The 23,626-nt window shown below is 45.8% G+C and overlaps 1 protein-coding gene across 2 annotated transcripts in view; it reads left to right on the forward strand.

The window, feature by feature from the left end:
• KIF26B (kinesin family member 26B) overlaps positions 1 to 23,126 on the forward strand; it is a 490,037-nt gene extending 466,911 nt beyond the window's left edge. Inside the window, exons 13-15 of one of the 2 annotated variants that reach the window (XM_079106603.1) lie at positions 11,880 to 12,082; positions 12,613 to 12,763; positions 15,793 to 23,125. In XM_079106603.1, the coding sequence (XP_078962729.1) occupies positions 11,880 to 12,082; positions 12,613 to 12,763; positions 15,793 to 15,941 (503 nt within the window). In that variant the 3' untranslated portion in view covers positions 15,942 to 23,125. Of the gene's footprint in view, positions 1 to 11,879; positions 12,083 to 12,612; positions 12,764 to 15,792 lie in introns of both variants that reach the window. The other variant, XM_079106604.1, reaches the window with a different exon arrangement.
• Positions 23,127 to 23,626: the final 500 nt, after the last annotated feature.

Here is a 23,626-nt window from a genome sequence, read left to right on the forward strand (position 1 = left end):
TTGGTTGGCAGCATAATCCTAAAATTTGGCTCATATTTCTTTTCTATGTATTTCTCTTATCTTGTCCTGTTGGTGATAAGTGCTTGAAATGTTGAGTCTAGTCTCCTATTTCCTTTGTCAAGAAAGCACCAGACACACGTCTTCCCTTCTGTTGGTGTCGAATAAACATTACTGACTGATGGGCCCATCTTGTGGGTTGTGATTTGCCACCTGTAGTGAATTGAGCTCAGGGGATACCAGGTTCAGTTCACAGAGCACTACACAAGTGTCTGTGACTAATCGCTCCTCACCAGTGCCTCAGAGCACCACGGTTTGCTCTGCTTCTCATTTGGTTCTCACGTGTGTGTCCTGGTTTTGTTTTAATGGATTCCAGAAACACAGCGGCCATGGGCTTAATGAAAACTGGAGGAAGGAGAGCCACTTGCTGGCAGATTTAAGATCTCCAAACTGTTTCTAAGAGACTGAACCTAGAGACAGAGGAGAGAACCTTTTTGAATAGGTCATCAGGGGAAAAAAAGAAAATCAATTGACTCCCTAAGGCACCAAGGAAACTCTTTAAGTGTAGGACCCTGGATGGGGGCAGAGGGCCTGATGTGGTCCCAGATGCAGGACTGAGAGTCACAGAGAGTGTCCAAGGAAACTCAGGGTCTGCCTAGAGGGGACGTGGGTGGCCCTGGGCACCTGCCTCCTTCTCACCTGCCTTTCTCAGTTGACTCTTCAGTTCTAGTATTACAACAGGGAAGGGTCCCCATCTGCATTCATCTGGGAGACCAGGGAGCTGGCTTCTTGCAGGTCAATAAAAACACACATGTACAGTCATGTGTTCTCTCTCTCTCTCTCTTTATCTTTCTCTCCCTCTCCCTCCATGTCTATGGTTCCTTTCTACATCAGTACTTCATGCCTTTCAATTTATTGCTGTCCTAGTGCCTGCACCTTGAATCAGAACACAGTCGGTGGGTGACGGAGGGGAAAGCTCATGCTGAAAGGTTCCTGCCCAAGAGGCCGGAGTTTGGAAATAGAAGTTCGTGCCTCAGGGAGTACCACGAGGCCTCAGTGCTCCAAGTGCCCATGTTTCCTAGGTGCAGCATCTTTGGCTCAGTGATGTCAAAAACAGAAGCCCCGATATCAAGCCTCTTACCTGGGCCATCTGTACTGCGGATGATGGAGTGAGACGGACAGTGATGGGTCATGAATGTTGCTATTGGCCAAGGCCAGAAGGGTAGGGATGAGGGACCTCAGCCGCCCTTAAGTGGAAATGGTCTGATGGGGAGTTTTATTAATGTAGCAGTGTTGACCTTCTCAGGCCAAACCTGGGCCATTCCGTGCAGCAAAATTATGTTGGCACTGACCAGCCTGAGTGTTTCTTTATACTCTGGATTTCTACATATCCTGGTGGAGTGTGGGTTGTATGAGCAGAAAATGATTGAGAAGAGAAATATCTTGACCCTCTGGTATTAGAAGAAGGCTGGTTCCCGGTGTGTCATTCCAGACCCATCAGGTGCAATGGCCTCACAAGACTCCTGCCTGGCTGGGGTGCTCCCCCTATGGCTTTCTGCCCATGGTTCCTGCCCAGACCCTACCAGCAATCTGGTAGCAAGTGCTCAGTGGCAGACTGTGTCCAGTAAAACTTGTAAACATCTGCTTACAAGGTGGAGATGGTAGACCATGCAGAAAGTCTAAGCAATTTACATGGGACCAGACCAGACCCTGTGGCCAGTCTTCTTTCCATGATGTCATGGAATGTCAATGTCATTGCTCCCTGGGTCCTTTAGAGGAAGGGGAAGACACTGTCTCTGCCTCTGAAACCTCCTCCACATCATTAAATTCCATTTCTCTGCCCTGTCCTCAGCTTCCTCCATCATCACCAATATCAGGCTCATTGCAGGCATTTTAGTCACTTTTTGTCACTGTGACCAAAAGACCTGACAAGAACAACATAGAGAAGGAAAAGTTTATTTTGACTTACAATTTCTGAGTTTCAGTCCATGGTTGGCCAACTTCATACCTCTGGGCCCAAAGTGAGGCAGAACATCATGACTGAAGGGCATGGTGGGGAAGGCAGCTCAGGATATGACAGCCAGAAAGCAGAGAGGACTCTGCTCACCAGGAACAAAATATAAACCCCGAAGTCAAGCCCCCAGTGACCTACTCCTCCAACCACACCCAATCTGCCTATAGTTACCACCCAGCTAATTTACATCCGTGGGTTAACACACTGATTAGGTTAAGGTTCTCATAGCCTAATCATTTCACCTCTGAACATTCTTGCATTACTTCACATATGAGCTTTTGGGGGACACCTCATATCTAAACCATGACAGTGTACCTCAGGGAGATGAGAGGAAGGGATCCTCAATTACAGGTATAAGAATTGGCTGTCAGTTCATTCATGGAATTGATGGAAGTGCAACCAAATTCAAAACAACTGTTTCCTGTTCATTAACATTCAGGTGAAGCCGTTCATAGGTTCCAAGACACAAGTAACTCAGCATTAGGCACTCACTTCCTAATGGAAAGGGGGTGAGCTAGAGAGGAAGTTCCAAAGATTGCCAGATAGAGTGCAAGGAAGGCAATGGGAATTAATTGGCCTTCAGGATCATTCTGTTAAGCTGATGTCACCCAGGGAAATGCCACTCTCCATTCAGGCTTATTTGCTTTTCTCTCTGTTCATCAGGGTTGTCTCCACTCCCATCTCATGTGATGCCCTTGTGTGTGTTTTGGTGGGAGACACAGGGTAGTTCTTGTTCCAGACATTTCTGCATGTGACCATATGCCATCAATGGTAGCCAGACTCCAAGATGGCCCCCAATGGTCCCTTCCTCCTGGTGTTCACACCTTGTGTAGGCCCCTCCCACACCATACCAAGGTTGGTCTCTGTGACTGATAGGATAAGGCAGATTAGGTTACAGAAGAAGTGGCTTCCATCTTAGCTGCCCTCACTCACTCTCTCGGATCACTAACTCTGGGAGAAGCCATTTGCCATGTCATAAATTGCTCACATGGCAATGAACTGAAGCTTCCACCAAGGGTCCCATGAGTGAACTTAGAAGTGGGTGGCCCAGCCCCCATGAAGCCTTCAGATGATTTGTAGTCCTATCTGACAGCTTGATGGCAACTCTTGAGAATCCCTGGGCTAGAATTACCCTACTAAGCTGTTCCTAGACTCCTAATCCAGAGGAGTGTGTGAACTGAAGGTTGGATGTTTCAGTGACTAAGATCCCCAGTCATTTGTTATGCAGCAGTTAATACACAGTCCCATCCCATAATCTCCTTGGTTCCTCATGCAAACAGATCCTTAGTGGAGTCATCCTAGAAATGCCCATGCTACTCAGCTCTGCTCAAACACTGACAGGCCCCCATCCCATCCTCACACACATACACACAATTACATTGCCAGCTTGAGTACTGGAGTGGGTATTTTACCTTCTCAGGGTAGGTAACGGGGAAGGGCAGTTACCCTCTCTGTTGATCAGACTTGTTATTTTTTTTAAAGGATCATCTGGTTTGTTCCCATTGTAAAACTCTTGGACACTAAGGAAGGAGTCAGACATTCGCTTTGCCCAAGGAGTCGATGTTTCTCACAGATCAATGCTTACATTTTGTTGAAAATTGAATATAGGAGTGTGTGTGTGTGTGTGTGTGTGTGTGTGTGTGTGTATGTGTGTGTGTACACAGAGTGAAGATCCAGGCTTTAAAAAGTTACACCTGATGTGAAATTAAGGGAGCTTAGAGTTAGAAGGATGTTTTGTGGAGAATATCAACTCTGGACTGGGTATTCCTCATCACCTGACAGCCACTTGCTGTCAGGCTGGTCTTCAATGTGTGATCCTCCTGCCTGGGTGTCCCAAGCTGAGAGGATTAAAACCTGTTATGGTTTGGATATGAGGTGTCCCCCGCCCAGTTTCCTGCGCTAGTGCAGGAACACTCAGAAGTGAAATGGTGGGATTGAGAGAGTTGTAACCTTATCAGTACATCCTATGTTGAATGGACTGTCTGATCATTGTAGGCAAGTGGGGCATGGCTGGAGGAGGTGGGTCACTGGGGTCATGCCCTGGAAGGGTGCTTCATCCCTGGACTCTTGCCCCACCCTCTTTCTGTCTCTGTCTCTGCCTCTGCCTCTTTGCTGCCCTGAAGTCAGCAACTTTCCTCTGCTGGGCCCCATCATAGAGGGCTTCACCTTGGACCAGAGTAACTGAGTCTGCCATCTGTGGTCTTAGACCTCTGAACCCATGATCCCCAGGTAAACTTTTCCTCCTCTGCATTGTTCTTGTCGGGTGTCTTGGCCACAGCAGTGGAAAAGCTCATTAAAACACCACCATATGCCACCACACCCAGCTTGACAAAAGTACTTGTGTGTGTGCATGTGTGTGTTTATGTGCTGGGAAGTGAACCAGGTCCTTGTGTATGCTGGAGAAGCACTCTTAAGGTACACATCCCATCCCTGGGTTGGAGCCTCATGTCCTAATTGCCTCCCGAAGGTCCACCTCTCAATGCCTGTTGAGGCTGAAGCATCAACAGGAATTTTGGAGAGACACACACATTCCAACCACAGCACCCAATAAACAAGTGCCCAGGGAGTTGGTCCCCATTAGATGTGCCCTGTAAGAGGGGAATCCTTGACCCGAAGGGCACCAGATTAGAAACACAGGTCTTCACGAAGGCAGAAAGATCTCTGCTGAAGCAAATTCATGACAATTGTAAAAACTAACACCACTTTTGTTTTCTAGGAGATATAAGAGAATAATGTAACAGAAAACCCCAACTGAATTCTATAGTATTGAACACAGTGTGTCCACATGTTACATTGTGACATCAGCAGCTGAGAAGGCGGGGATGGGGAGACACCACAGCAGCATTCTCTACACTACTGAAGTTGCCCTGCTGCAGATTTTTACCAGGGTGGTGTCCCTTTCTCATGTTAAATGGAACCCCCAATGAGAACCACAAAGACATACCTAGAGGACATACCCACAGTGAGAGGTATAAGGATTGAAATGTTTCACCACAATCATCAACTAAACAGGAGAGAAGATAGTCATAAAACAGTGTAAGTCACACTGAACCAAAACTTGCCCTGCTTCCTTATAAGGAAGCAAGCCAGACTGAACCAGAAGCTCACCCTAGCCCCTTATGACCCCATCCTAAGTAAATTACATCATAATAATGTTACTTCTGCAAAAAATACCTGATCCTTAGGTGTGGAGTTTTGAACCTACCCATGTCTTTGGGGGATATGATTTAACCCATAACACTCCTTGGTCCTACCTATCTGAGCATTTTTGTCAATAAGTGTTGACTTTGGTCATATAATTATTCTACATAAATCCATGCCATCATATGTCTTTCTTGGTTTGTCCCTAAAGTGCCTTATGTAGGGATATTTGTATCTAAATTCACAGTGGACTTGGGTCTGTCAATTATGGGTTTCTTTCATGGTTTTATTCTGGCATCATCTTTTCTCGTTTCACAGCTGGGTAATACCAGCTTCATAAAATACATCGTGAATCACTCCCCGTTCTTCTACTTCCTGGAAATATTTGTATATGATTGGTATTAATCATTCTTCAAATGTGTGGTGGAATACTCCAGTGATATCATCTAAACCTGAAGACCTTTTTGGAGCCTTTCCTATTAGGAACTTAATTTCCTTGATGGTCACCCAACCATCTAAATATTCTTGTTTTTGTGGTAGCTCCTGCTTCTCCAGAAATCCTCCTCTTCATCCATATTGTATGGGTTTGTACAGTGTCACTGATGTTAGTCTTTTTGTTTATTTTCCTTGTGCTGGTTTTGGATTCATTTTGATCATGTTCTGTTTTTGAAAGTGAAAATTTAGATTATTGATTTGAGAACTTTCTACTTGCCTAATGTAAGCATCAGATGCTATGAATTTCTAATGTTTTCATTGCATGCACAAACTTTGATATGATGTATTTTGTTTTGTTCAGTTCAGCTATGATCTCAATTTTTCCTTTCAATAGTCAAAACATATCTTAAAGAGCTCAAAAAGAGAAAAGAGCCTCTTCTATTTACCCATATGTTAGTTCTTTGTTTTGTTTTTTTTTTTTCCTCTTTATCCCTGATGCCCAAATTTCCATCCAGCATCATTTTCTGTCTGAAAGACCAATGATTATTTTTGTTAACAAGTCTGCTGGCTCTTAGCTTTGCTTTATATGAAGACATACTTATTTATATGAAGATATATTTATTTTCCTTCCTTTCTGAAGAGCATTTTTGATATATGGGATTTTGGTTTCCCTATGTTTTTCCTTTGGGCACTTAAAAGAAGTTGCTCTGCTGCCTTTCTGGCTTACCTAATTTCTGATAAGAATTCCACAGTTGTTTAAATGGTTCCAAGTCTGTCAATAAGGTAGCATTTCCTTCTGGCTGACTTCAAGTGTCTTCCTTCATCCTTGGTTTGTCAGTGCTCTCGATGTGTCTGGGCATGAACTCCTTTGGCTTTCTCCTATGGAGGTTTGCTAGGCTAGTTAAGTCTGTAGATTCATGTCTTTCACCACATTTGGAAAATCACGCCCTAATTTCTTTCTGTGCCATACTCTATCCTCTCAATTTCGATCCGCAATGACATTAACCCTAGACCATCTCATAGGTCCTGAAACTCTACTTGTTAAAAATAACAATGGCAGCAGCAGCAGCAACAAAGTTTCTTCTCTCCATTGTTTGCTTGGAGCAAATTCTCTTGATCCATCTTCAGGTTCACTTACCTGGGACTTCCTGGGCACCCCAGGCATGGCACCCAGGGCCAAGGTCTTGCTCTCACTAATGACTGAGACCATCAATTTTATCATACAATTTGTGAAAACAGAAATTCATTGAGAACCATCTCTGCTATTCCTGAGAAGAACAGGGCAGGAGGAAGTGACCCAGGGAAGGGAGTCTCTGATGTCTCTTGCAGGTGGGGGCAGAGGAGAGTCCTGGTGGATCCAGATGCACTCCTGTCTGGAATCCACTCGGAGGAGACTGAGCCAGTTGGCACACCTTGGTCCTGCAGCTGTTTGAGTCCCCTGCCTGACCAATGCCTGGTTAGGATGCTCTGGCTCAGGGTCTTCTGGCTGTTCATTGATGGGTCTGTCTCACATGTGTCTGTTCACTGGAGCCACTCCATTTTGGAACCCAGGGCGTCTGTGGCCACTCTTCTTCTGCAGGCAGGCCTGCCAAAGCACGGCACCCAGCAGCACAGTTGTTGAATGCAGGTGGTGATCCTCCTCATCGCCCCCTTCCAGCCCCTGCCTCTGTCATGGGATTGCCCTGTGGAGGTGCCCTGGGAGGCCGAGCTGCTGCCTTCTGTGACCTGCCTGTGGGGGTTGGGTCTGAGGTACACATGCCATTGGGGCACAGGTCCTGCTCAGAGGCTAGGCTGGGAGGGGGTGTCTTCACTTGGAGGAAGCAGAGAGCAATGACGGGCACACTGGCACTTGCCTTTCTGCCCTGACTGCTTGGCCCCTCAGGCTGCTGCTGCTGCTCACAGGGCAAGGGAAGGGCAGGCTCTCTGGCACACTTGTTGGGTCGGACACTGGGAGGATCTCCAGGGCCTGGGTTCTCTGGTACCAGAGGATGAGGTTGGTAGCCATGACCTCATCAAATTTGTGATTTACCAGGGACACCCAGGCATCATAGGGGTCATAAACCATGTCAAACATGGTGGTCAAGATGGCAGGGTCGGGCTGTTTGGGGAGTGGCTCGCTAGGACACCTGGGTGAAGAGTCTTCACCCTGGCTCAGCCATGAGTGCCCCATTACCTACTCCAGGGTGGACTTCTGTGTGGGGACCCCCATCAGGATTTGCTGGATGAGGCTCCCTGCTCCCTCGGACATGTGCGCGGGAAAGTCATACCTTGGCTCACAATCTGCTTCTGAAGCCCCTTAGTGGTGTTCGCCCGACCCGCCTTCTCCCTGTGAGCATAAAATAGAGAGTGACACCCAGGCTCCACACATTCTCCAGGGGGTCCTCAAATTCCTTCCCCTGGAGGATTTCAGGGGTGCAGTACAGGAGAGTGCCCCTGTGAACCTGTGCTCAGGCCAAGGTCATTGAGCTTGATTGAGGTGGCCACTGGCATCCACCACAAAGTTCTCTGGCTTCAGGTTGAAGTGCACGAAACCCTTCTCATGACAGTAATGCAGGACACACGCCATCTGCCTGAATTCTCTATGGACCTTCTCCTCCTGAATGCCACTGGCCTCCAGGATGTGGTGCTGTAGCCGTCACCCACCTGCAAGCTCCATGATGAGGTACATATTGTGGATGGTCTCGATGACCTGGAAGAGCTGGATTACATTTCAGCATTCCAGGACCATCAACTAATCCCATTCCCATAGAATGGGCTCATTCCCCTCTGTCCTTGGCACGACTTTCACCACCACCTCTGTCCCTGTTAGGAGATGGTGGGCTAGTACTACCTGGCCAGAGTGCCCCTGCCCAGTGACCCTCAGGCCATCATAATGGTCCATGAGGGCTTCTCGTAGCAGGAGCTGGGCTAACCCTGAGCCACTACATCACTCTCACTACTCTGCCTATGTATCCTAAGCTAGAACACCAACTAGGGATGCTAGCTAAAAAAAAAAAAAAACAAACAAACAAAAGACCAAAACCAACAACCAAAGATCAAAAGACAAAACAAACAAACAAAAGACCCAAATCAAAAAACCAATAACAAACTACCACAACCACCAACCACCAACCACCAATTGCCAACTACCAAATGCTCTCTCTGGGAGTCTGATAGATCAACACCAAGAGCTTCCTGTACTTATGGACAAAAACTCATCCACAGTCACTCTCTTATATAGCCAGTATTTGAGAATACCTATCCTGAGGTCAGAGCAAGATATGACCCACACTCGCCTGGGCATAGCCCCCAGTGGTCATCTCATTTTTGGGCCTCCAGGACATTTTTGACTTTCATGACAAGAAGAAGAAAGGACCTCAGAAGCTTTTCCTTTCCCTGGGTTCTGGAGACTGATATTTACATGTTTAGAGATTAAAACCAGTAGGATACTTCAATGGTCTTTTCATTTTGAGTCTGAAAATCTGTAATAACTTTCAGCTTTTAAAGACCTCATCATATCTACACTCAAAATATTCAATTCCTCTTCCTTCCAACTCGCAATAATTAGGGTCCAAGGGATGGTAGTGCTTCACTCACATAATGATGCTCTAACAAAATGCTTTGTTCCCCAAGTTGTTCTAGAGCTAGGCATTAACACCTATGGGGTTGAGAGGGAGGGAGTGTTCATCATCATTTCCCCACAAGGTTCTCATAAGATTTCTGGCTAGAAACCCTGCAGTGCAAAAGGTGGGGGTTTATATGTTCAAAGTGATAATGGATAAAATGCAGAAGCTGAAAATCTTAGGACCAGCAGAAGTGTCGTTCCCATTGGGAAAAGAAATGGAGATATTTCCACACACCTGGGTCCCTTCCTGCTGCTTGTAACAAAACACCTTAAACTGGATAATTTATTAAAATAAATCCATCCTTCTGGAGACTGGCAAGTCGAAGGTCGAAGCCTTGTTGCTGTATCCTCACATGATGACCTCTAGCTGCACTAGTCCACTGACACATATGGGCCTCTCCAGGTCCTCCAGAAAAACTTCTGGGCCTTGCAGCCTTCAGACTCCCAGCACTACATGCTCTCTCTCGTTTTTTCTCAAATTTGACTTTGGATGGGGCTCTTGATCCATTCTACCCTAAGGAGCAGCTACAAAGGCTTTAAGAAAACTGCATCTTCTTCAGTCAACCTCATGGGGGACCAGATAGAAATTCAGAGCCACAGTGGATCAGGCCCCCTTCAGCCTCATGATGAACCTACTGGGATGATGTCAGCTTTCCCAACCACCCTCCTACCCAGGAGAAAGCCACTGATGTGCCTGTCCCTTTCTGAAGGAGCACCCAGGGTCACAGCCCAGCCTTTAACAGACTCCCCTTCCTTTCAGGGAGTCAGAGCCAGAGACACCAAAACCTCCCACAGACAGACCGAGGAACCAGGGTAAATGGTTCCAACACTATAGTTTTTCAAAGCAAGAGGCGAGTTCCATTTCACATGTGGATTTATATATCAGGAGGCCAGACCACAGCATCCCTCACTCATGATGCTGGTCACAAGGAAGATAGTGCTTGCATTGGAGGGGCCTCTGGGTCCTGCTGTCCCTGTGGCGATTGCTTGTTATAAATCACTTTAGAGACCTGCCACGAAGGGCACAAAGAAGGTGATCATCTCTGTAGACCATTCCTGTGTGTTTTCCATCTCCCCAAATATATTATGAGTGATCTGAAGATTGGCAATCAAAAGGATATTTATCTTCAATGAGTATCTACTCCCAAATGCTCATTTTGGCTCATATTTTTCAAATCCTGTGTCAGTCAGCTTTGCATTGCTATGACAAAATACCTGAAATAAATAACTTTAAAAAGGAGGAAAGATGTATTTTGACTCGTGGCTTCAGATATTCAGTCCATGGTGACTTGGTCCCGTTGCTTTGGACCTGTGACAGGACAGCACAGCATCATGGGAACCAGTGGTGGATCAAAGCTGTCACCTCATGGTAGCCAGAAAGCAAAGAGAGGGAAGAGGAGCCAAAGTTCCAACATCCCCTTTAACGTCATGTGCCCAATGACCTAACTTCCACTAGGCTTCCCCTCCTAAAAGTTCTACCATGTCCAAATAGCATAACATGCTGAGGACCAAACCTGCCACTCATGGCCTTTGGGGGGCATTTATGATCCAAACCATAACATCCTTTGGAGAAACATTTGTTACCTGATTTTGATATTGTGTGTGTGTGTGTGTGTGTGTGTGTGTGTGTGTGTGTGTGTACACACGCATGTATGTGAAAATATGAGAAATGGATTTTTTTTTTCTCAACAAGGAAATATCCAAGATTTTGGGTGAGCTACAAATGGTCTTTGTACCTGATTTCCTCTTCTGTGAGAATTCAATGGGATACTATGTATATGTTGGGTAGGACTAGGTTTGTCTATAACAGAAACCCCCCGTGACAATACAGAGATTTGTGGTCATGTGCAAGTCTCCAGCATGCTGGGAGTCTAGGCTACCTGTCTTACTTTTCTGTTGTTTGTGATCACCTCATGGACCAGTCGTCAAGGCCCATATTTTATCCAGGACCAATGAGAAAGGAAAACAATGACAGATACCCACCCTTTAAAGACACTTCCTAGCAGCTGTCCGTGCCACTTCTACTTATGTCTCATTGGTCAAAACTTTGCCTCGGTATGGTCTCCCCTGGAGGTGGCCATGTGCCCTGCTGGAATCAGGGTCTCTCTTGCTAAGGATAAAAAGGAGGATGGGGGCTGCAGAGGTAGCTCAGTGGTAGACAGCTTGCCTAGCATATACAGAGCCCTGGGTTCAACTCCCAGAACCACACTCACAAGAGAGGACGGATATTGGGGGCGAGCAAGTAGTCTGTCATCATGTGTCAAGTATGTTGAGTGTCTGGCACACAATCTGTGCTTACTGTAGTGCTACTGTTATTATAAACAAATACATAGTATTTTCTAGAAATTCTATAACCACACTGCCAAACACTGGGACCTTTTTTCCTTAACATGGATGTATCTTTAATTTCTTTGTGGCACATGTCCCTGTGCTGAGCACACACCAGGGTGGTTCACAGTTCTAGGCTGCATCTCGGGGTTTTAAGGGCAGGGCAGAGATTTTGCTGGGCCTCTCCAGGTGAAGCCCAGGGAGTGAGTGCTGGGGTGGGGAGTGGGAGGTTGGAGTGTTTTGGTGCAGCTCTGCAGTGACCACAGCCAGGGTCCTGCCACCCACTCCATCCCTGGCTTCAAAGAAAGATGTCAAATATTGAAGTGCAAAAGGTCAAGTGTGGCTCATTTCTCTCCCTAGGTTCTCAGAGACGGAGGCTCATCCCAGCATTATCCCTGGATACCTCCTCCCCTGTGAGAAAACCCACCACCAGCTCAGGGGTCCGCTGGGTGGATGGGCCCTTGCGGAGCACCCAGAGGGGCCTTGGGGAACCCTTTGAGATTAAGGTCTATGAAATCGACGATGTGGAACGCCTGCAGCGGCGCCGTGGGGGCGCCAACAAGGTGAGGCCGTTTCCTCCCTCGTGGGAGAAGCTCCCCACAGGTCCCGCCCTGAGAAGGAGGGTTCCAACCCCGGGGACCTGCTTCTGCTGTGGGTGGGTGGGTGACAGTGGGCCCCTGTCCCAGCAAAGTGATCTTTGGACAGACACTTTGGAGCCAGCTCTGTGTTCTTCTGAAATGCCTTAAAGACTCACATGCTGGGGGACACAGTGGTCTGGGGGACTTTTCTGGCTCCTTGACTGGAGGTTTCATACTCATGCAAACCAGCATTTGTCCAGCTTGGAATGCCACCTGCTTTCTAAATTTAAGAACAGCCTGCAACTGTCTCCCCTATGGGCGAGTTGTCTGTTTATCAAGACGGAAATCCTGCTGAGGTCCCTGAGGCCCTCCCAGACTTCCCAGGGACCAGCTCCTTCCTCACTGACTGTCCTTGGAAGTGTTTCTCTCTAGAAGAGGCCACATAGACTGGACAGGAGCAGAAGGATCTCTTTTCTTCCTCTCTACCCCCGGTCTCCTTCTCTGTTGGTGTGCAGGAGGTCATGTGCTTTAATGCGAAACTGAAAATTCTGGAGCATCGCCAGCAGAGAATCGCAGAGGTCAGAGCCAAGTATGAGTGGCTGATGAAGGAGCTGGAGATGACCAAACAGTACCTGATGCTGGACCCCAACAAGTGGCTCCGTGAATGTAAGGCCCGTGGTTCATTTCTGTCACCATGGCTAATAGGTCCCCCAGCAACACAGACTTGGCACCTAACCCAGGGTGACCTCTGCACACTGCATCTGGAGGCACATGATGCTAGTCAGACGGAGACGGTTGCTCTAGTGAACACTCCTACTCTCCTGGGGCAGGTGGGAGGGGCCGGGAACAGCAAAGGAGTGGCAAATATTGCTCTTGTGAGATTATTTCTTATGTGTTTCAGTCCAAAGCACCTGAAAATGAGATTTTTCCCCCTTGCATGTGGCAGATCACCCAGACATGAAGGCTGTATTACAAATCTCCTAGGCCACAAAATCACACTGCTTATCTAGCCTGAAATAGACATGAATTTATAGAGCTCTTGATAGGGTAGAATGTACGACCATAGAAAAGCCTCACGAAGGACCCAGAAAGCAAGGGGAGCAGCCCAGAGTTATTTTCATTTAATGGAAAGCCCTGGATGACGATAACCATCTAACAATGATTCAGAGCAATCTTATTCTCTTTGAGAGGTGGATTCAATTGTCTCTTATTTATTTTTTCCTAACCATTCCATTTACTGCAAAATGAAACTTAAATCTGGTTCCAACTATTACATTGATATGGGAAGCAATCCCACAATCTGTGGGATAGAATATGCTACTGTCATTAAAATTCCCTCCCTGTTTCCCATCTGGCTCTTCCCTCCAGCCCTCAGCCGCCTGTGTCCCCTCTCAAAACTCCCCTCCCCTGCGTGTCACCTGCTCCCAGTGTTACCCCACTGTGCAGAGAGCCCATAGGTGAGGTCTGAGGCTTAGATACCTATGCCAGAGAAGCTGGTTTTTACAATATTGGGTGAAATGATGTTGGGTGAAGAAGAAAGAGCCAGGGTTTGTCAGCCTCCTGGCTCTTCCTGGCCCCTGCCACTTGTAACAGATTTCTTTTCCATATAAATGGAATAGTAACATGTCCCCTGAGGACCTCAGTGAGTTCTTGTGACTGTACCCAATATAGGGAGCATCCTGTGCTTTGGAGTTGCAGCATCTGTGGCTATGCCCACAGTCCCAGAGACACACTGTCTGTGCCTGCGTTTATCATAGAGGAAGTGAGGTCCTCTATTAGGAATTTTCTTCCTCCAAAAGTATTTTTTATCAAAAGTACTAGTGGGGCATACAAGAAAGGAAAGAGGACATTAGCCAAAGTCTGACCAGGGCATAAACATGGAACCAGTGCTTATTTCTGTCCTATCTGTGAACACCTTTTCTTTTCTTTTTTTCTTCCTTCCTTCCTTCCTTTCTTCTTTTTTTTTTTTTTTTTTTTTTTTATCTTTGAGCACTTCAGGATCCTGGGGCATCCCTTCAGACACTCCCTTCATTTTTAACATTTTCATTAACATTTTATTTTTCAAGAGCTGTTTATGCCCAAGGCAGGTTTGAAAATGATCCTTGTCTTACAAAATCACATTTTCTCCCCGGATGGAACAGGCTTACCAGTACACATGTGTTTCAGATGCTTCCAGGAAACATCTGAAAACATTTCTTTTTGCCTTCATATATGTCAAGAATCAGGGATTTTTGATGCTGAGAAAGAGAATGAACAGAAGGCCACATGAAAGGAGAAGCACAGATTGTTTCTTTAAGATGAATGGAAAATAAGAATGGAAAAAAAAAAAAAAAAAAAAAAAACCTAAGGAGGCTGCATACTGACTGTTCCTGTTGGTGACAGGCAGGATATCAGCACAGACACAGATGTGCTGGGGTCCATTTGTATTTTTAACTTTTGAGCTGATGCCCCTTTCGAGGTGGTCCAGTGATGTAGTCTGATGAGGTTATGGCATAGTGAGGTTTTGTTTCTTCAGTGTTAGACTGGCGTTCAGCCTATTAGACTGAGTCTCCTTCCAGCTGTGGTCCTTATTAACTGTGACCTTGAGTGAGTCCCCTCATAGTCTCGCTCTCAGGGATTTCCCCTGTATAAAACAGTCTGCTTCCATTATGATCCCTGGTGTTTCTGTAGCATGACATAGCTTTCAAATGTTTTCAGACCAGGTTCACATTTATTATCTCCTTTTTTATTTTATTCTTCTCAAAAACTTGAGGTGGAGAGGATAGGAAGGGTAGGGATTATTATACTCATGTCACTTTTAAGGAAATAGCACCCACAGAAGTCAAGGTCACAGAGCTTGTATAGACCAGCTGCAAATCAAGTGCAAGTCCCCTGGCCTTTGGATTGCAAGGCCACCCCACCAGCCTTGGTTGCTATCCCTGCTGTCCTCCCCATATGGGACTCCTTGGAGCACCTCTGGAGCTGGTACCAGGCAGCCCACCCCTCTACCTAGCCACCAGGAACAAAGTAGGAAACCTGGGTCCAGTTGGGGTTGACCGCAGACACCTGCTCTTCAGAAACTGAAGGACTCAAACTCTTCACCCTGTGTAGGGCTGAGCATCAGGCAAGGTATCCGGGCCTTAGGTGTCAGCTTGTCTTCTGAGTTTAAGGAAACTCACCTATCAATGTAGATCTGTTTATTGTATTTCCTGAATGACCAATGAGTATGTGAAAATGCACAGGAAGTGCCAAGAGACAGGGTCAGATTTCTCAGCCTGAGCAGCAGCTCATGAAGGAATATGAGAGAGAAAGTCTTTATCTAAGGAGGCAGAGGCCTCCACGTCCCAAGGGATTTGCCCCCACCCCAGCTTGAAGATCTGCTTTCTTCATGGCTAGTGAGAATAATGGTGGTAATCTTTCACAGATCCTATGGTGGAGATGGCCCCAGGTGGGGGCAGCTAGATTCTTGCCTTATTCCTCAGAATGGTCTCAACGAAATGTTAAGGATCTAAAAACTGGTAACCAGTATTTCAATTCACTGACCAAGAGGCCAAGGATCACGTAGGAGGGAACACCAAGGCCACCAGAAACAAGTGAAGAAATCAGATCTCCAGACAAAGGGGCAGATGTGGGGCAGCAGTGAGGTCTAGGCTGAGCAGACGGGATTGTTCTTCCCCGTCCGCTGGGGTCTCCACCAGGCTCTTCCTCTCTTGCAGTCGACTTGGAGCAGGTGCTGGAGCTGGATTCCCTGGAGTACCTGGAGGCGCTGGAGTGCGTCACTGAGCGCCTGGAGAGCCGTGTCAACTTCTGCAAGGCCCATCTCATGATGATCACCTGCTTTGACATCACCTCCAGGCGCCGATAAGGAGAGGCAGATCCCTGGACCGCCAGTCCCCTCACTCCCCAGGACTGCAGAGAGACGTCACCCTCCCCCAGGCCCTTGGTGCTGGCAGCACCCAAAGTCTATAGAATGAGGATGAAGGTTGGTGGCAAGTCTGGAGGGAGCGTAGAGCGGAAGGCGAGTTTTCTTTTGTTTTCTGTCGTAGGGAAGGTGCAAACACCAAACAATTGGAAGGAGAAAGTGAAGGGAAGCCCAAGGGACGTCGATGCCCTGTGAGACTGAAAAAGCACTTTGAGGAACTTAACTTGTTTGTACATAAGAACTGCTGGCAAAGAGACCTCTCTCTTGTCTTGCTTTCGTGAGGGGGAGGGTGGACGTAGGATTGCTGTTGAAAGCGAAAACAAAACACCCACGACGAGATGACCCAGGATGACGGATTAAGTGCCTTGCAAATCTTTATGATTACCCAAACATTTATGTTCATACTCTCTTGTGTACAGATGGTGCTAGTCAAGACGAAAACAACAAAACCAACAAAAAAGAAAATCCCACACGTTTTTGAAATGTACTTATGGCTCGTTTTCTCTTGGTGTTTTATCCTATTTCTGACTTGCTGTTTGTAAGTAAGTTGTGTTTGTAGAGCTATTTCCTAACCAGTAATGCATATGAATAAATGTTAACTGTCTTTTTTGATGATTCTGGTAAGGCCACTCAAACAGAACATAAAGACTTCATCCACACAGCAAGTGTGTGTTTCCAAAAAAAGGCTTTGGAACGGCAGGTGGTGCTCAGTGCCTCCTCCCACCACCAGCAGGTCGACCAGCAGACCCAGAGGGCTGATTGTGAAGCAGTGCAAGTGAACTTGAGTAATCAGGAGAGCAGATTGGGCTTGCATCTCTAAGGATAAATTGTCCTTTGTGACCTGGACAAACCTCTCCATGTAGGTAGGCTGTTTGCTCCATATACAGCCCCTCATCCATGTCCTTTCCCCACCCATCCAGGGTTTTGGTGATCCTCATAACACGTTCACATTCATTTCTATTCCAAAGACTCTGGATCGAAAGCTTGAACCAATTCAGCAGAGCCATATTTATTTGTTTTCAAGTTTTGTGAATTTATTGAAGTGGCAGCAGGGGGCAGGGGGACTTTGAATTGAGAGGCTTCTTCTGCTGGTACATGCTTATAGACTTCAATAGCATTGTTTCGAACAAGAAGGAGGCCAGGGAGAGTTATCCAGAGTCCTTCCCAGAAGCAAAAAGTTCAGTTCTTCCCTGTCGCAAAACTTCCATACTTCCCAGGGGTATGGCTTGGCCCCCAAAGACAGAAGTTCCTCCTCCCTAAATCCTGTAACCATGGACAGGCAGAGTAGAGTTGAATGAATATGTATGTCCAGGTCTTGGCTCCCCAAAACTTAGGACCTCATTCTCAAATTGCAACAGTTTCCTTCAGGATTATTATACCTGTATTAGGGACAAAAACCTGAGGCACAGAACAGCCAAGGGCATTGCCGTACTGAGTACAGTTCATCTTTGTCCTCAAATGCAGCTTACCTTTGTGAGCCTCTTTCCAGGCTAAGCTATCCCCACTAACCAACTTCTCAGCCCAAGCTGCTCCCCAAGGAAAATCAAATTAGCCTTTGCATTTGTTGGTTGTGCCTCTGGACACCTGTAGCCCAAAACAGCTGGCCCAACAGCCAGGAAGTCTCAGCGAGGTTCTAAATAGGAACTGAAGTCTTACGAGCATCAGAACGTGATTTGTGACTCGTCGGAACAGGGCACAGAAGGCCCATTAGCTCTCTTGCTTTGGAAGTCAGCCCCGTTGACCAACTCCATGGGTCACAAGTCCAGCTTTACCCCTTCCATAAGAGTCTGTTCCTGTGCAAATGTACCCACTCAAGATATGCCTGAATATGCTAGTTGAATGGACTAAAATATGGTGAAAGGGTTCGTTTTCCCCTTTCTGCATCCTACAAGTTAAATAAGTGTGTCACCTTGGGAAGTAGGGCCTCCCTGACCCCCAGCTCCTCAACCCAAACCTGTTCTGCAGAGTTCTGGGGCTCTGAGCCCACTTCTGGCCTCATAGTACTTGCATACATTGGCTTGCTTAACAACATACTCGAAAGCTTCTGGACCCTAGGGATGCCAGTCCTTTAAGTTGGTTTGTTTGCCCTTTGGGTTCCTAGTTTGAAATATCCCACTCCATGAAAAGCCTTTATTTGGGGAATTTTCAAAGGTGAGTATGCCTTGTTTTTTTTGTTGTAAACAAATTCATTTGATAAGTAATCAGTGAGGTTGGCTTTTGCCACTGCCACATACTCCCTTAGCCCTGAGGTCCTCATGCTGCAGTGACTTCCTTTAGAAGGTCACCGACAGAGCCTGGTGCCTTTGCTGGAGTGAGACCAAGTGGAACAGTGGACTCTCTCCTAGGGAGTGGCCTTCAGCTTGCCTCCTGCCTAAATCTGCTTGTATACATTTGTAACAACTTTTGATATATAACAAAAGGTTTATATCACCCAGAGTGATCTTACCAAGTCAGATTGACTGCCCAAGAGGCCACATCATGGAACAGCCCACAGGATCCTGCAGTTCATGGAGTAGGAGAACAACTGCCTGTAAATTGTCCATTCTCTTTCTTTTTTTTTTTTCTTTGATTTCTTTTCTTGTTTATTTACATAACTGTAAACATTTTAATTTACCAAGAGTTGATAAATCATGTGAAGAAGTCATGTGTTTTACATTATAAGGGACGTGTTCCTGACTATACAGATGATGATCTTTAAGCACAAGAAAGAAGGTGTTATTCCAAAGCAGCCCCAGTAACTGAAAAAGGTCATATAGGGTCCAGGTGGGAGATGGCTCCAGGTCTCCTTTTGGTTTGAGTGACAGATAGCCCAAGAAGGCCAAGGAACACCAAAGAACTCATTTCTATTTCATTATCCACAAATTAAGTGTTTTTTTGAAATTCACTATTAGATGAATAAACCTTACTTAATTCCTTGTCTGAAACTTATCCCACCAACTCTTGCTCCAAATAGTTTAGTGTGAGGTTGAAGCATTGCCGGCAGAACAAAACTGAGATTCAAGAAAGGGAAACAGATCATTTCCCCTGGAGTAAATCCATATTGCATTTCATGCTGGTGTTTTATGATGCGAGGGAGTGATAGTTTGCTTTATCCTGGCTTTCAGATCCTGACCTGAGAGTTGGAACCTTTGATCTTCTTGTCCTTGAATTCCCCTCGAAATCATGGGGAAGCTGTCTCTCACTTTCATCTCTTCCAGATTTGAATCAGCACACCTCCCTGTTGTTTTATCTGTAATTGCTATTCTGAACATGGGGGAACTTCAGATGCAAATGCAGAGGTGAGTCCTGTGAATTCAAACAAGGACCCCAAGTAGGGAAGGGACTCCTGCTGGGATTAAAAAAAAAAGTAACACACACACACACACACACACACACACACACACACACACACACACACCACATGAAACCCAACATGGGGGGTTTGGCAGGCAGGAATTTGGCCCAGTTTGTCATGAAGTAGCCTTAAGCTGGACGTCTGATTACAGTCACTTAAGCCATCCAGAGTGGTGGTTAAAAAAAAAAAATCTTTTTATACACACATCCAAGTCTTATGTTTGCTCCAAAGATTTCCATTCCATTATTGGAGTTGAAGAAGAAAGGAATCTGTGCCCACTTGGGTATGTATCTCATGTCCTTATAAATCAGCCACCTTCTTTGGGCTTCAGATGTTCATCATTCTGATGTTCATCATTAATTTGGATTAATCCATAAGCCTTCATCGCAGATATATCCATTTGAAACCATCCACATGACCTTGACTTCTTGGGATAGAAGGCAAGTCCAACGAGAGCTCACAATTCGTTCAAAGTAAACACAGTTGCCGATGTCATTGGCAACTGCTTATTTATACTTGAGCCTTCCAAAATAATGATGTAATGAATGTTTGTAGTGTCTTTATTCCAACAATAATTTAGGCTATAAAAAATTACTAAAGATTAATTCATTTAAAAATTGGAAAAGATTCATGAATTTAGTTGTTCTTCCCTGCTGGAACATCATTAGCCCACTTTTTGAGCATATGCAAAAATATTTCCTGGCTTTTCAAGGCAATATCGTAAACCCTGAAACCATGCCAGTCAGAAACAGGCTGGAAGTCCTGGGTGCTATTAGTTGATGCTATCTAAGCCGCCCCATGCCGTTGTCCCTGGAATCTCGCTGCTTTTGCCCAGACAGTGTGGCCCCGCTTTCCACAATGCAAGGGACACTCTTCAGGGCCACCACATGTGAGACTTCCAAGCAGGGAGGTAAAATTTTTAAAAAACCAGTTCAGGCTGCTTTTCTCTAGGTGGCGAAGCCCGGCATTCGATTTCACCAATGCTGCCAGTCTGAAGTTGGTTTTGCCATGTGGTAGAAGTACCGTGTTCCTTTGACTCATAGCATCTCTTTCTTCTCCTCCCAAAAGTGTCACAATTTGTGAGTAAAATCTCATAAATTGCATCACTTAGCAATCTTCCTGACAAAATGACACATTTCTAAAACACAAACTATTTCTTATTTCTGCAATAATAAAAGCAGAATTCCAATCCAGGAGAAACTATTAAAACTTCTCATCTCAAAAAAGTGTGTTTGTTTGTTTTTTAAATCCCTAGGAGCTAATTCACCCAACCCTAAACAAACACCATCTGCCTTTGAGTGGCCCTACTCAGAACTTGAGGTGTGGTCATGATATTGGACAGACTGGTGCCTGAGGGCGTATCAAGTCAACATTCCCTCTTACTGATATTCTGAGCACAGCCCTTCCCAGTGTCCGTGTGTGCAGAGGTGACACAGGCACTGGCGCTCACTTGTCTATTTATGTATCACAAAGAAGTTACCTTCAGGGCTGGGGAGATAGCTCAGTTGGTAAAGTGCTTGCCTTGCAAGCACAGGGCCCTGAGTTCGATCCCCAGCACCACAAAAAAAAAAAAGAAAGAAAAAGAGTATCACAAAGAAGTTAGCTTCGAAACTAGCAGAGTCTTCATTGCTAACATTCCACATTGTCATACTCAATTTATGAAGTTACAATTTATTTTTAAACTCAGGATGTTGTTTTATAGAATTGTTTGTGTTTTAGAATTTATTTATGCATCATGGTTGGAAACGGTCTCCCATGCTATGCACTGAAGTATAAGCCTGGTGGTTATGTCTGTGGCTATTTTTTTTTTTTTTTTTTCCTGTTTTTCTCTCTCTAGCAAAGTCTGTTAGCAGAGACATGAGCCGGGTAGGAGGAGATAAATAAATCAGGAGAACAGGGATTAGGGTCCGGTCCTCAGAGTACAGGGCTTAGTTCAAAATCTCAGTTGTTTCTACAGTAAGTAACCAAAGGGATCTTTCCTTTGGACTTGGATGATAATGAGCTTAGAAATCAGCTTCCACAGGCCTGGGTGGAAGAGGATTCAGCTTCTCTTATTGGTTCAACATCAAATTCCTGAGAAAAGTGCTGACAGTATTAAGTTCCTACATTTCCTCAAGACCCCTACTCCACCTGTGGTGCTACTGAAGGGGGCTGGGAAAGCAACTAGAGGTCCTTACGTTGGATATATCATAGCTGTTTTTCCTGGAGAAACCAAAGCACTTTAGTGAGTCTTACAACCCGTAATACTTAAGGCACTTGTCCCTTGCTGGATCCCTTAGAGGCAGAGAGGGGCTGGGGCCAGTAGTCTCATTTGAGAGGCAGCTAAAACTAGGAGGAAAGCCTGGAGCCAGGAGGAGGTAACCGGGGGCCAAGCCCGGTCCATCGCTAGCTATGCAACTTGGGCAAGTCGCTTCATTGTGCTGGACCTTGTGGTCCCGAGAGGAAGGTTGGGGGTCATCATAGCTGCCCTTCTAGGATGGTGTAAAGAGGCAAAACAGTGGTAAAACTTATGGGATGTGCTTTGAAGAAATTAAAGCTCTCTTTAGGAGCTGTCATTTATAGATGAAGACACTGATGTCAATAGTCATCAATTGGCCCAAGTTCACAGAACAGTTTTATAGCAGAACTGGGACTTGAGTCCAGTATATTGGACTCTTCCCATTAGATGGCATTGCACCGGGTGTGTGGACATGAACACGCATCACTCCTCTGTACCGGCGTGTGTGTACATATGTAGATGTGTGTGTGCAGAAGGTATGTGGCATGGCAGAAGAGCACAGGACAGAAAACCTGAGTTCAAATTCCAGTGTCCACAATAGTCCCATCTGTGACCTGGTACACATTATCAACATCTCTGGAACTGTTTTCTAATTTGTAAAATGAGGACATTGTGCTACATGATCTTTGTGATTCCTTCCAGCCCTAGTTCTATGATTCCATGATTAGTAATGTATGTATGTATATATAAATATGCTTATCTGTAGAAATGGACCCATTTGAAGACTGGAGACAAGGCCTGCCCAAGTGCATTTATTGTGTTGGAAACAGTGAATTCATAAACACGTTCAAAAAAATCTTATTTTAAGTCAATGGTAGTATTGAATGTCATTGTTTGAAATTCACTGTTTAACTGGATAGAAGGTTGGTGCTGTTTTTAAAATTAAGTTCTTAGCTCATAAGTGTTTGCTATTATTTTTTTTTAATAAAGCTCGTTTGTTAAGGTCAGAAAATCAACTATTCAGTACTTGGGCAGGTCCCAACAGCCTATTTGCAGGCTGGATTTTGTGTATGGGCCTTTATATAGCTATATAAAAATTAGCTGTTGGCTTGGTCATGATAAATATGAGCAGGCTACCTGGAGAACAGTCTGGAACAGAGCGTTACATAGTTCTCACAAACTGGTGACATGAATCCATTAAGCTGTGTGCCATTCCTGTGTGAAAACATTGTTTGCTGGATACGATCTCTGACTTTTTGTGGCATATGAGGTGTAAAATGTTGTCAAAAAAGAATCTGGTGTTTAAAAGAATCAAACTATGGTGGCATTAAATGTTCACTTTTATTCTACCCAGACTCACGAATTCTTCTCTCTCCAATTTATCCTTCTGTACGCAGGATGGGGTATTCTCATTTATAGCAACACCTGGGCCTGGGTCCACCTCCTGGGTCCCTCAGCACATCCTGGAATAAGGCCTGTGGGGCTGGCCTCTAACATATTTGGAAACCAACCACAAGTGGGTAGAAATGGGGCTAAGTCATAGAGCTTCTGGAACTGTCCTTCCCAGCGAGTCACCAATGGGCTGATCACACATGAAAACTGGTGAGAAGTTTAATGTTGATGTTGTGCATCTTTTTTTTTTTTTTTTTTTTTTGGTGGCCTGGGTCCCTAGCCCAGTGTCTCTGGGGACTCATACAAAATTAGGGCATTTGCAGTCATTGCAGAGTTTGGACCTGGACACACGGGCCCCTTGTCACACGGGTGCTTGTCTCAAATGCAACTAAGCACACTCAAGCAAGAAGGCCAAAACAGATTGGGAATGGACAGATGTCTCCCAGGTAGCCCCTGCCCCTAAGAATCACCTCTTCCCCTCCACAGAGAATATCTTCCCTCAGCAGCACTGAGGGAAGCACCTTCCTCGATGTTGGTACCACATGCATCGAATCAGCCGAGTGCACCACAGTCCCAAGAGACAGGGCCCGGTGCCCACCACAGCAAATACACCCACCCTCCTGCTTCCTGGCAAGGCCCCTGCTTTGAATCTCCTCCTGTCTCCTGCCCTGTTGAGTTTGCTGG

Source organism: Sciurus vulgaris (assembly GCF_902686455.1).
Source record: "Sciurus vulgaris genome assembly, chromosome: 12".
Taxonomy (NCBI): domain Eukaryota; kingdom Metazoa; phylum Chordata; class Mammalia; order Rodentia; family Sciuridae; genus Sciurus; species Sciurus vulgaris.